The sequence below is a fragment of the Lithobates pipiens genome, unplaced genomic scaffold (genome assembly GCF_037356315.1).
Source record: "Lithobates pipiens isolate NorthernLeopardFrog02 unplaced genomic scaffold, aLitPip1_a1.2 Scaffold_16, whole genome shotgun sequence".
NCBI classification, from domain to species: Eukaryota; Metazoa; Chordata; class Amphibia; order Anura; family Ranidae; genus Lithobates; species Lithobates pipiens.
Genome location: NW_027507748.1, coordinates 460,597,551 through 460,611,805, shown reverse-complemented (window position 1 = coordinate 460,611,805; position 14,255 = coordinate 460,597,551). Strand labels below are relative to the sequence as shown.

The 14,255-nt window shown below is 41.4% G+C and overlaps 1 protein-coding gene across 1 annotated transcript in view; it reads right to left on the bottom strand.

Moving 5' to 3' along the window:
* The window catches only part of CARS2 (cysteinyl-tRNA synthetase 2, mitochondrial), a 127,923-nt gene extending 116,181 nt beyond the window's left edge, over positions 1-11,742 (bottom strand). The window contains exons 1-3 of the mRNA XM_077482888.1: positions 11,396-11,742; positions 5,205-5,255; positions 858-975 (exon numbers count right to left, since the gene is read on the bottom strand). Coding sequence (XP_077339014.1) covers positions 858-975; positions 5,205-5,255; positions 11,396-11,604 — 378 coding nt within the window. The 5' untranslated portion in view covers positions 11,605-11,742. The remainder of the gene's footprint in view (positions 1-857; positions 976-5,204; positions 5,256-11,395) is intronic.
* Between the last annotated feature and the right edge of the window lie 2,513 nt (positions 11,743-14,255).

The following is a 14,255-nucleotide window of genomic DNA, read 5'->3' as shown; positions in this document are numbered from 1 at the left end:
TTTTAATGCCTCCTTTTAAAGAGGAAGTAAACCCTAATGGGTTTACTTCCTCTTTGTCTCCCTGCAAAGGTAAAGCATAATGGGGTACTATGCATCGCATAGTAGCCCGTTATGTGTCACTTACCTGACACAGGAGCTAGCAATGTCACCACTGTCCCCTGTAGCACGAAGCGTCCATCTTCTTCCGGGTATCGCTGCTCCAGCCACTCACAGCACCGGAGGAGTGATGACGTCACTCCTGGGCATGCGCCACGGGAGCCGCCACTAACGGCATACCGCATGTGCCGTAGACAGCGGTGCCTGTCTTTTTGCAAATATCTCCTAAACCATGTAGGTTTAGGAGATATTTCATGGACCAACAGGTAAGCCTTAATCTAAGTTTACCTGTAAGTCAAAGTGGTCTGTAAGGGTTTGCAACTACTTTAACAGCATCTGTGCGCTCCCAATTCTCTACTTTCCCCCCCTCGCATTCATTTGTTTGGGATAAGCAGTGCAGGTTAGTTGCAGTCATGTACACTCAGGGATGAATACTAGGTATGCTCTTTGCATACTACAAATCCCATACTTCATAGTGCCCAGTGCATCTTGTGAGTGAGAAAGAGCTACATTACAGAAAGTCTAATCACAGCAAAAAATAAATACATAAATACATTTTTTTTTTAAAAGGAATTTGCAGGGAGCCGACAGCAATATAAGCTACACATACTTGAATACAATGTTGTTTTTTAAAACCAAATTTTAGTGTCACTTTAAATGATATTTCAAACAAAATAATCTACAGTACATGCTGGAGCAATGACGATTACTAAAAAAAGAACAGTATAAACAAAACTCAGATAAAGCCATGCGTCATTTACCTCTTTAGACCTCTTGATTATCTTGTCATCAACATCTGTTATTACCATCACCATAACAACATTGATGCCAAAGAATTGGGTCATAATCCTCCGAATTATGTCAAATCGAACATAGGAGCTAAAAAGAAATACAAAAAGAGGGGAAAAAAATAAAAAATAAAAAAAAATCTAAAAACGACCACAGCTAGATTTAATTTGAAAAGATCAGGGTTATCAACCTCAACCAGTTTTCCCAATCAATTATATTAATCAAAGCCGATATTTACAAATAAAATAACCTAAGTATGAACAGCTATAGCCTCTAACTGATTACCAACAGAGGTTTCCTGAAAAGATATTAAAGTAGATCTAAAGGCAACACTTTGAAATCAACACACACACACACACTGAAGAACAAAAAAAAAAAAAAAAAAAGAACCTTGAACAAAAAATACTTGAAAGCAGTGCTAAAGAAAGTAGAAGGGCACAACTTTGTTTGCCATTTAGGATAGAGTGAGGGTTATAACACCTGTAAGGCTTATTTTGCCATCTGTGCCCCATTGTGTCAATTTCCCTTCACTTCCTGTCCCATAGCCAAAACAGGAAGTGAGAGAAAAGGGAATCCTCAGTTGCCACCAGGATTACTAGAACTAGTATCCCCATTGGAAGATTTCCCCTCTATTATGGTTCTGGAGACAAGTGGGATTTTTTTTTTACTTTCACCTTTGTTGATAATGGTAAACAGTAGGGCTGAAAGAACTAGTCGACAATCGATTATGAAAAAAAGTTGTCAACTATTTTTATAATCAATTGGCTGGTCAGCCGATTTTTTGGCCTGCATACAGAATGCATTATTTGTTTACATATCAAGAAATACAGTGCAGCACACCATCCATGTCAGTAAGTCCCTGAGAACTTGTGAATGTGAGAAGCAATGCCTCATGGGACATGTAGTCCTGGGCAGGAGAAGGAAGCGAGTGATTATAAAAAAAAAAGGCAGACGTTTTTTTACCTTGCTATAGGAGCACTCTATACTATACTTTGCGGCTTGCTATAGGAGCCCTCTGAAGGCAGGAGGAGCCAGGGGGACCCAAGAAGAGGGTTATCTGTGCTCTGTACAAAACCATTACACAGAGCAGGCAAGGATGACAAGTTTGTTTGAAAAAAAATAATCCAACATTTACACTTTAAAGTGGTTGTAAACCTTTACAAACCACTTTGACCTACAGGTAAGCCTAGATTAAGGCTTACCTGTAGGTCCAAGAAATATCTCCCAAACCTATATGGTTTAGGAGATATTTGCCCGAAGACGGGCACCGATATCTACGGCGCATGCGCCGTAGACAGCGGCGCGCAGGTGCACTGAGCGGGGCATCGTCGATGACGGCAATGCCGCGAGTCTCGGCTCCCGTGCGCATGCGCGGGAGTGACGTCATCGCTGCTCCGGAGCAACGAGACCCACCAAGAAGATGGATGCTCGGAACTACAGGGGACAGCGGTGACTTCGCTGGCTCCTGTGTCAGGTAAGTGACACATAATGGACTACTATGCGATGCATAGTAGTCCATTATGCTTTGCCTTTACAGGGAATGAAAGAGAAAGTAAACTCATCAGGGTTTACTTCCTCTTTAAGGGCTTTGTGCAGAGAAAAATCAGCATCTGAACCCAGATAAGGTGGAGGCTGATAGACCAGAGGCCACAGAAGGCGTTACAATTACATTTAAAGTAAAAATGTATTAATTTTTGTGTAAAAAGTAAATTTTTATTCCTTTTTTTAGTATTGTGCATTATATTTAAAAAGATTATATCCATGCAAAAAAGTCTCAGCCTTGAGTACTAACTTAATACAAAAGGTTTTATGCTGTTTCACAGTATAAATTAACCCCTTATAGTAGTGATAATAAGCGTTTTTTATACTATAAAAGGCTAAATTTGTTTTTGTAACCCCATCATGATAAAAAGATAAAATAAATAAAAGCATGCTGCTGCTAAATGTCTTATGGTGGCCATACACATTTCAATTTTTGGACAGGAATATACAAGATTTTTAAAAAAATTTCACCTGCTTTTAAACAGGCAATTTGAAAACAAATGCCATTTCAGAACGAAACCACATACCCTGCCTGTAAATTTGTTCAATCTAGAAAAGTTTTCTATTATGCTCCTTTGAATTTTCCAGTCACTATATGTTTGACCCCTAATGTTGATTTGACCCCACTAACTCCTCGAAAATCGAATGGTGGTTCTTAACCAGTTCCCGATTGGCGCACGCCGATGTACATCGGCAGAATGGCACGGACAGGCATATTGGCGTACAGGTACGTCCATTTTTAAATGCCGCCGGTGTGATTGGAGCAGAGATCAGTGTTCACTAACACAAAGCCCAGCCCCCCACAGTTAGTAACACGCCCCTAGGAACGCTTAACCCCTACACTGCCACGCCCTGGTTAACCCCTTCACTGCCAGTGTCATTTACACAGGAATCAATGCATTTGTATAGCACTGATTGCTGTATAAATGACAATGGTCCCAAAAATGTGTCAAAAATGTCCGATATGTCCGCCATAATAAAAATCGCTGATCGCCGCCATTACTAGTAAAAAAAAAAATTATTAATAAAAATGCCATAAAACTATCCCCTATTTTGTAAATACTATAACTTTTGCGCAAACCAATCAATAATCGCTTATTGCGATTTTTACCAAAAATATGCAGAAGAATACGTATCGGCCTAAACTGAGGAAAAAAAATGTTTTTTTATATATTTTTGGGGGATATTTATTATAACAAAAAGTAAAAAATTATGCATTTTTTTCAAAATGGTCGCTCTATTTTTGTTAGTAGTGCAAAAAATAAAAACCGCAGAGGTGATCAAATACCACCAAAAGAAAGCTCTATTTGTGGATGTCAATTTTGTTTGGGAGCCATGTCGCATGACTGCGCAATTGTCAGTTAAAGCAACGCAGTGGCGAATTGCAAAAAGTGGTCTGGTCTTAAGCCAGCAAAATGGTCCAGTCTGAAAGTGGTTAAAATTTTCAAAGGAAAACTTTGTTCATGTGGGCCAGCCTAAGTAACAGCAGGGGCCGGTTGCATCAAGCTACCTGCCTATGACAAAGGAGTCTGTCATGCCTATTGATCTCCGAGTCTGATTATATGTACCAGATTTAACCTCCAAGTGTATATTTCTCTTCTCTTTTTGTTCCCTAAACATATAGCTGGTTATTTATATGACCCCTTTCACACTGGGGCCATGGCCACATTAGTGCTAAAGTACCATTCGTTTTAGCACTGCTTTTTGGCCGCTGGCAGGGCATTTTTAACCCCAATGTAGGGGTTAAAAACTCCCATGTAGCAGCCCTTCAGGAGCACTGCCCATTCATAACAATGGGCAGAGCATTTTGGGAGCACTACATACAGCGCTCCCGAACCGCCCCAAAGATGCTGCTTGCAGGACTTTTCATAACATCCAACAAGCACACCGCCCCAGTGTGAAAAGTCATACTGGAATGAATGGGAGGCGGTTTTCAGGCACTTAGCAGAGGCTATTTCCAGCGCTAAAAGGAACCTGAAAACCACCCAGTGTGAAAGGGGTTTAATTCCCACTGCATATAGATATTCAAGAATAAAATGTATTTTTTTAAACTTTACATATTAAATTATATGCCACTTTTTTTTAGGTTTTTATCTGAATAATCGATCAAAACAATAAATTGTCCAACTAATCGATTATGAATATAATCATTAGTTGCAGCCCTAATAAACAGGACTAAGAGAGGCTGAACCTCCGTGAAGGGGGGCCCAGGGGTCCCCCAATAAAAGCCTGACAGGGGTTCTAACCCCCCCACCAAAAAATGTTGCTTTAGTTATACTTTAATGTCAGTGCTAAAGGTAGTGGAGGTACCATGGAGCCAAGTACAAAGATTGTTTTACCACGGGCCAGCACAGTGATGATAACATTGTGCATGAACATCAGGAGCTTAGAGTCATTGCTCTTGGGCAAGGGTGATCTATCTTCACACTCATATAGATCAGTTTAAAGCTCCAAATATGATAAACACCCTACACACTACCAAAGTGAACTATAATCACAAGTAGAAAGTGCGGTAACTATTGCATTTTATTATAAGAGCAGCAGCACAAAGGAGTAAATTCTATGCATCCAGATTTTCACAATACAAAAGACTTTGGTGTGAATTCTAGAAGCTATGTAGGGTCTATATCATATATACATTTACACCAACCTAATAATCATTTAATGGGATTAAAATCCCACTAACAGTTTAACAGGGATGTTTCTATTATAAAATTCCCTGGTCTGATACAAGTGTTCCTTGTATTTGATGGGAAGGATGGAAAGGAATATCTCACCATGCATGTCCGAGATGTGCGTGATCATAAACTGTAGGCCCACAGCTATACCTGGAAGGAAAAATATACAGTTAAACCCTGGGATTTTATGTATTTTATATAAAAAAGAATTAACATGAAAAGAGAGCGCAGAAGGTAAAAAGGTAGAACTGTCACTGGGAAGAGAAGAGAGCATGAGAGGAAATCATAAATCCTATTGCCTTGAGCTCAGCTTTGACTTCAAGCACAAATGTACACTGACAGTCACATTAGCCGTAGGATTTAATATATCAGGATCATACGAATGTGCCAGATCAAAGTCTAAATCTAAACGCTTTCTGTGAAGCCATACAGGCAGCTCTTACTAGAGACACTGCAATAGAAGGCCCATTAAAGCGGACTTGTTAGTTCATTTAGAAGTCAGCATAAATTGCTAACAGGTCTCAAAATACAGCAACTGTGAAATAAAAAATTTTAAATGTACTTTTTTGTTATTGAAAAATATCGCCTCTCAATCAGCAGCATTGTATTTTTCTGTAAAATTCAACAGAATAAAGCAGTGATGGAGAACCTTGGCACCCCAAATGTTTTGGGAACTACATCTCCCATGATGCTCAACTACATTGCAGAGTGCATGAGCATCATGGGAAATGTAGTTCCAAAACATCTGGGGTGCCAAGGTTCACCATCACTGCAATAAAGCAACCTTTAGGCCTTCTGTGCACACCATTTGTTTGTTTTTTTCCTTTTTCTTTACAGTTCTCCTCTAGTGGGGAGAAAAAAGGATAAAATGTGGAGGGTTTGTATGAATACAAATCAGTGTGGTGCATTTTCTAAAAAAATAATAAAACAAATAATATGAAATAAAAAAACAAGATTATAAATTATGATTCACTTTTGTGTATATTCTTACTACCTAAAACGTTGTTCCTGTATATTCAATACTATGTGAATTTCAAGCCTTAGTGTTACAACACCAAAATAAATGACAAAACTACAATCTAATAGTGTTTACTCCAAACAAATAATCTTTTAATTCCTACTGGGTATTTTTGCCAAAAACCCAGCAAAGAAAAATGTAATTCAGTGCTATGCCCTAAGGCCCCTTTCACACTGTCACACCGTTCAGGTCCGCCTGTCAGTTTTGATGGCGGACCTGAACAGGCGCTCCATACTGGTCTATGGAGCACCGGATGTCAGCGGTGACATGTCAGCGGCGACATGTCTGCTGACATCCGACCCAGTCAGATCCACCAAAAGCAGATGGATGGCCCTACGTCTGGATCCGTCACGATCTAATGAAAATGGGCATGCTGTCTGTTTTCATCCGATCTCTCCATAGCAAGCAGCGGCGCTAGACAAGCCCCTCCCCGATCACTGAGCAAAGAGGGACCTGTCATCCGCGGCTCAGTGGAGATTAACGGAGAGATCTCCTGCTGAGCCGGCGGACAGAGGTGGACTCCGAGGCAGCGGATCCGCCTCGTGGGAATGAAGCCTAAGGCAGGGTTTCTCAGCTAGGGTTCCCCCAGAGGTTGCTCAGGGTTCCTTGAGCAACTTGTTTTTCAGATACATTTCCACGGACATTATCCACTTCAGCCCCGGACCATTTTGCTGGTCAAAGACCAGACCACTTTTTGTGATTCAGCACTGCGTCGTTTTAACTGACAATTGCACGGTCATGCGATATGGCTCCCAAACAAAATTGACGTCCTTTTTTTCCCCACAAATAGAGCTTTCTTTTGGTGGTATTTGATCACCCCTGTGGTTTTTATTTTTTGCGCTATAAACAAAAATAGAGCGACAATTTTGAAAAAAAAAAAAAACGCATTCTTTTTTACTTTTTGTTATAATAAATATCCCCCAAAAATATATAAAAAACAATTTTTTTCCCTCAGTTTAGGCCGATACATATTCTTCTACATATTTTTGGTAAAAAAAAAAAAAAAAAGCGCAATAAGCGATTATTGATTGGTTTCGCAAAAGTTATAGCGTTTACAAAATAGGGGATAGTTTTATGGCATTTTTATTAATAATTTTTTTTTTTTTACTAGTAATGGCGTCTGTCAGCGATTTTTATTGCGACTGCGACATTATGGCGGACACATCGGACATTTTTGACACATTTTTGGGACCACTCTCATTTATACAGCCATCACTGCTATATAAATGCAGTGATTCCTGGGTAAATGACACTGGCAGTGAAGGGGTTAACCAGTGGGTGGCAGTGTAGAGGTTAAGTGTTCCTAGGGGTGGCTGGGCTTTAATTTAGTGAACAATGATCTCTGCTTCAATCGCATGGAGCAGAGATCAGCGCCACTAGTTGCTAGGCAGAAAGGGGAGATGCTGTTTACAACGGCATTTCCTCGTTCAGCCGCCCCATGAGACGATCGTGGGTATGCCCGCGCCGATCGAGTCCGCGGGACCCGCGACCGGACTCACGGGGAGGCTGAACGAGGAAATGCCGTTGTAAACAGGGCAGCAAATTTAAAGGGACGTACAGGTATGCCCATTTGCCTGCCCGTGCCATTCTGCCGACGTACATCGGCGTGCGCTGGTCGGGAACCGATTATTGAGCTTTTTAGCTATCTGTAAGGGGGTAATTATTCACAGTGACCACAGTGAAGTGTAAGGAGCATTCTTCTCACTGACCATCACACTATGTATTACGAGTTGCAGATATTGTAATGTTTAGCAGGGGTTCCCCGAGACCACAAAAGTAATTTCAAGGGTACCTCTGTGTTTAAAAGGTTGAGAAGGACTGCCCTACAATGTATTAATCCAAGATCTCAGTGCTACAAAACAGTTCTCCATTAGCGGGGAAACGGATATAATGTGGAGGGTTTACCAAGACCGCAGCAGCCAGAATCTGGAGCTGCTGTGCATGGTAACCAATCAGCTTCTACATTTAATTGTCAAAGCTAAAGCTAGAAGCCAATTGGTTGCCATGCACAGATGCTTCAGAGTTTTTTCTACTGCAGTTTTAGAAAATTCTCCCAGCGTATCTTTTTCTCCTCACAAAAGAGTATTTTCTCTTTCCAAAACTAGTGAGCACTGTGATTGGCTATCACTGCGATTATCTAATTGTCCTGAAAGCTAAACATGAAGTGGAACTTTATCTTTCAACATGACAACGACCCAAAGCATACATCCACATCAACAGAAGAATGGCTTCACCAGAAGAAGCTTACAGTTTTGGAATGGCCCAGCCCGAGCCCAGACCTGAATCCGATTGAAAATCCGTGGGGTGATCTGAAGAGGGCTATGCAAAGGAGAAGCCCTTGCAATCTGACAGATTTAGAGTGTTTTTTCACAGAACAGTGGGCAAATATTGCCAAGTCAAGATGTGCCATGCTGATGGACTCGCTGATACCCGCTACTTCTAAGCCTAACCTGCTCTTTTGACCTAAAACAATGGACACACACTTCTACTCACTCTGTTGGCAACTGCCTTGACCTCATATTCTCCTACCAAGGGGCGTTGCTAGGTCGACAAAAGATCTAGGGCTAGAGCCCATAGTAGTGAAGTAAAGAAAGTCATATACAGTATAAAAAAATTGCAAAATCCATCATTTTATTTTATAGGGTCAAGGCTAAAAATGAGATTCTATCTATCTAGATAGATATATATAGGAAAAAATAAAAAGTGTAAAAAAATAAAATGAAAAACTACTGACACCATTCCCCCCTGCCCTACCAACACTGTCCACTGCCCCAACCCCCTCCCCCAAAGAGCATTGTGAAAAAAAAAAAAAAATTATAAAAATAAAATTATATAAAAAAAAAAAAAAAAAAAAAAAAACTACTGACAAAAAATTTAAAAGTGATTTAAAAAATATTTTGCCATTTGAGGGGGTTGCAGACGACAAGCGCCACCTCCCTGAAATTCATTTTTGCAGGTTGGGATGTTTGGCAGGTATACATACCGCCCAACATTTTGAGATCAGAATGAGGGACACCTACTAACAAATGTATGTAGGCATAGGATTTTTTTTTTTTTTGGGGGGGGGGGGTTAATTCTCCTTTTAAAATGGAAGTAAAGGCATTTAAAATAAAAAATTAAAAATGCAACCTGCAAGGCAAAGGCATAATGAGCTAGTATGCATAGCATCATTATGAATAACTTACCTGAGAATGAAGCCCCTGAAGCAGTCCTCTATCTTCACCACTGCCATGTATCCCAGAGTGACTTCCGGGTCTTGCTGCCCCGGCGCTGTGATTCGCCGGAGCCGCAATGACGTCACTCCCACGCATGCACACGGGAGCCGACACAACCTCTTAAAGGAGAATTAACCAAAAAAAATAAAAAAGTTAACCACTTCCGGACCACCACATGCTGACATATGTCCTTACTTTGAAGGAGGATATCGTTATGGCAGCAGCTATCCTCTTCTTTGGCTGGCGGTCCACTTAAAGTTAAAGTGGTCTCCGCTGCAGATTCGCCGCAAGATCACTTTTATTGCCGGTGGGAGAGGGCCACTCCTACCATGCTCCAGTGCCCTCCGTCACTTATCGGAGCCGTTGGCAGCAGAGCTTTCCTTGGCATAGAGACGAGTGAGGGGAAGATGGCCCCCAACCGTCTCCATGACATTGTAGGGCGGAAGTGACGTCAAAATGTCACTTCCGCCCATAGCTCTTCGAGGGCCATTTTTTTTTTCTTGCATTTTAGTGTAAATAAGAGATCTGATGTCTTTTTGACCCCAGATCTCATATTTAAAGAGGAGGGCCGGTTATACAAAAAAAAAAAGTCAGCAGCTGCAAACACTGCAGCTGCTGACTTAATCAACACACTCACCTGTCCAGGGTGCCCGCGATGTTGGCCGCCCGAGGCCGACCCGTCCCTCGGCTCCCGGTGCTGCCATTCCTTGTAAGGGAAACAGGCAGTGGAGTCTTACGGCTTCACTGCCCGTTTCCTACTGCGCATGCGCGAGTCCCGCAGCTACTGCGCATGCGCGAGTCCCGCAGCGCTTTCTGAATGGGACGCGCTGTGTTCTGGAACACACAGTTCCCAGAACACAGCGCGACTCATTACCCAGAAGACGCCGCAACGAAGACAGAAGATCTCCGCGGAGGAGGAAGAGGAAGATTAGGAGAAAGTGCCTAGCAACAAGCATTTCTGGTAAGTAAAAAAAAAAAATGTTTTTTCATTTTTTTTTTTATATTTTTTTGTAATTTTTAATATTTTTTTTGTTTTCAGGGTGGCCCTCCACTTTAAGAAGTCCTGTCATGCTTTTTTTCTATTACAAGGGACGTTTACATTCCTTGTAACAGGAATACAAGTGACACAATTTGTTTTTTTGTTTTTTTTTTAAACAGTGTAAAATAAATAAGGAAAAAAAAATGTAAACGCGCCCGTCCCACCAAGCTTGCGTGCAGAAGTGCGAGTAGCGCCCACATATGAAAACGGTGGTCAAACCACACATGTGAGGTATCACAGCGATCAGTAGAGCGAGAGCAATAATTCTAGCCCTAGACCTCCTCTGTAACTGCAACCTGTAGAATTTTTTAAATGGCGCCTATGGAGATTTTTATGGGTAAAAGTTTGTTGCCATTCCACAAACAGGCACAATTTTGAAGCGTGACATGTTGGGTATCACTTTACTCAGCATAACATTATCGTTCAGGATATAAAAAAATAAAAATAAAAATGGCTAAATTTACTGTTGTATTATTTTTTAATTCAAAAAAGTGTATTTCCCCCCCCCCCCCAAAAAAGTGCTTGTAAGACTGCTGTGTGCAAATACGTGTGACAGAAAGTACTGCAACGACTGCCATTTGATTCTATAGGGTGTTAGAAAAAGAAAATGTATGGTTTTGGTTTCTAAGTAATTTTCGAGAAAAAAAAAAGAGTTTAACTTGTAAACAACAAAAGGAAGCTCAGTCCTTCTTTTTTTTACCACTACTATTACTTTATATTGGCTTTAAAATGTACAAGTGCGACAATTTAGACATTGGGTGAAATAGTTTAGCACTGGAGAACACTTTTTGAAAGATAAAAAGTGTATTTTATATAGAACTATATAGATCACACCAAAATGAGGGACACATGAGAAGGAGAGAGGGACATTGCTCCAAATCAGGGACAGTTGGGAGCCAGGCTGTGCAATATTCAAGGGGTTCCAATGATTGTGTTTCCATGTTGCAGAACTCTGAGCACCTCCCTCCCCCCATACAACAGACAGCAGCGAAAGGTACATGACAAGCAGACATCTAACCATGTGGCTGCAGCCGCTGAGTGCAGTATGAGCGCTTCCTTCTTCCTGCTCAGGCTGTTGTACACCTGTATTTCCGTGTCATGTCCACTAGGGGTCGCCCCACGTCCAGCAGCGGCAGATGTACAGAAGCTCCCGGGCCGGAAGTGTCCGGCTTTTCCGTGTAACAGAGCGGAGTGCAGCCTCCAGCTAGCCCGGGCAAGGCGCTGCATCCTTGCGCAGACTCCAGGCGGGGCGCTCGGACTGTAGTATGACAAGTCGTAGAGATGCAGTAAAGGAGAGTGGAAGGGTTGTCACACTATAGTATCTTCACTCACAGTGTCAGTGTGGAAGACAACTCCTCCTCTTCCTCCGCCCCGCCCATCATTACCCTGTGTGTGTATTAGTAATGCACAGTGTCACTACTGCATGCCACCTTCGTGTCACTCACTGCTCGGCATCTCCCATACTAAATACTCAGTAGACACAGGAGCTCCTCATGTTTCTCCTCAGACAGCAATGGAGGGGGACAGAGCGAGCAGACACTGAAAGCAGAGCTTCACATAGCTCACTAATTGAAATATTTGTTCCATCGTTCTCTGGGCATTCCATTTTGTTCCATCATTCTCTGGGCATTCCATTTTGTTCCATCATTCTCTGGGCATTCCATTTTGTTCCATTCTTCTCTATGGTCATTCCATTTTGTTCCATTCTTCTCTATGGTCATTCCATTTTGTTTCATTCTTCTCTATGGTCATTCCATTTTGTTTCCATTCTTCTCTATGGTCATTCCATTTTGTTTCATTCTTCTCTATGGCCATTCCATTTTGTTCCATTCTTCTCTATGGTCATTCCATTTTGTTTCCATTCTTCTCTATGGTCATTCCATTTTGTTTCATTCTTCTCTATGTTCATTCCATTTTGTTCCATTCTTCTCTATGGTCATTCCATTTTGTTCCATTCTTCTCTATGGGCATTCCATTTTGTTCCATTCTTCTCTATGGTCATTCCACTTTGTTTCCATTCTTCTCTATGGTCATTCCATTTTGTTTCCATTCTTCTCAATGGTCATTCCATTTTGTTCCATTCTTCTCTATGGTCATTCCATTTTGTTCCATTCTTCTCTATGGTCATTCCATTTTGTTCCATTCTTCTCTGTGGGCATTCCATTTTGTTCCATTCTTCTCTATGGTCATTCCATTTTGTTCCATTCTTCTCTATGGTCATTCCATTTTGTTCCATTCTTCTCTATGGTCATTCCATTTTGTTTCCATTCTTCTCTATGGTCATTCCATTTTGTTTCCATTCTTCTCTATGGTCATTCCATTTTGTTTCCATTCTTCTCTATGGTCATTCCATTTTGTTTCCATTCTTCTCTATGGTCATTCCATTTTGTTTCCATTCTTCTTTATGGGCATTCCATTTTGTTTCCATTCTTCTTTATGGGCATTCCATTTTGTTCCATTCTTCTCTATGGTCATTCCATTTTGTTTCCATTCTTCTCTATGGTCATTCCATTTTGTTCCATTTTTCTCTATGGTCATTTCATTTTATTTCCATTCTTCTCTATGGGCATTCCATTTTGTTTTCATTCTTCTCTATGGTCATTCCATTTTGTTTCCATTCTTCTCTATGGGCATTCCATTTTGTGCCATTTTCTATGGGCATTCCATTTTGTTTCCATTCCTCTCTATGGGCATTCCATTTTGTGCCATCCTCTATGGACATTCCATTTTGTTTACATTATTCTCTATGGGCATTCCATTTTGTTCCATCATTCTATGGGCGTTCCATTTTGTTTCCATTAGTCTCTATGGGCATTCCATCTCCCTGTTAAAGTGCATGGGCATTCCATTCTGTCCCGTGTCCATTCTGTCCATCCTTTTATGCCCCCTGCCCATACACTGAGACGCAACGAAAGGCTGGCCAATGCTCCATAACATTCCAGAAGCCTGGAGTTTCCTATACCTGTTTTTGAGCTTTGTTGTGTTTTTAGTAGCCAATAGAGAAAACTATCATCTATTCTATTGCATATTTATTTTTAGCTTTTCCATCAGCTTTTATTTCTTTTTTTATTATTATTATTCATGTTTTTGTTTTTTTTGTTAGGGTAAAGGGTTAGTGGCGATTCACACAAGGGCGACCTGTGAGACGACTTAGCCGCTTGACAAGTCATGCTCCATGCATTGCAATCGAACCATTCTAATAGGAGTTACTCAAGTCGCTCCAACTTAGAAAAAGGTTCCTGCACTATTTTGGGGCGACTTCCGAGCGGCTTGCAGTGACTTCTATACAGAATACATTTTGCAAGCCGCATTGTACGGGTGAGTCGGACGACTTTGAAGCTGACCCTGTGTGAACTGGTACTTGGAGTTAAAGCAGCGTTCCAGTCATTTGTTTATTTAAAGTCAGCAGCTACAAAAAGTGTATTATTATTATTATACGGGATTTATATAGTCTGCTCAGCACTTTACAACATAAGGGCAAACAGTACAGTTTCAATGCACAAGGAACTAGAGGGCTCTGTAGCTGCTGACTTTTAATGAACACACACTTACCTGTCCCACAATCCAGTAGTGCACTCTCTGCAGCCGTGTCCTCCCTCGGATGCGCCAGCATCTCTACTATGGGCACCCAGCTGCAACAGCTTGCGGATTCACAGCCGGATGCCCACTGCACATGCACAAGCAGCACTGCACCCTGTGACCTGTCGTGTCCCAGAAGACTTTGGGAAAGAGAACTTTCGCTTCCGATTGCCTAAGGTGACCGGAACGGAAGTGGGAGCGGGTATCTGTCAAAATCAGGTATCTGCTCTCCCCTCCTCCTTTAAAGCTCTGTTTTACAAACAGGAGATGAGGAGGAGGCCTTAAAAGCAAAAGTTCCA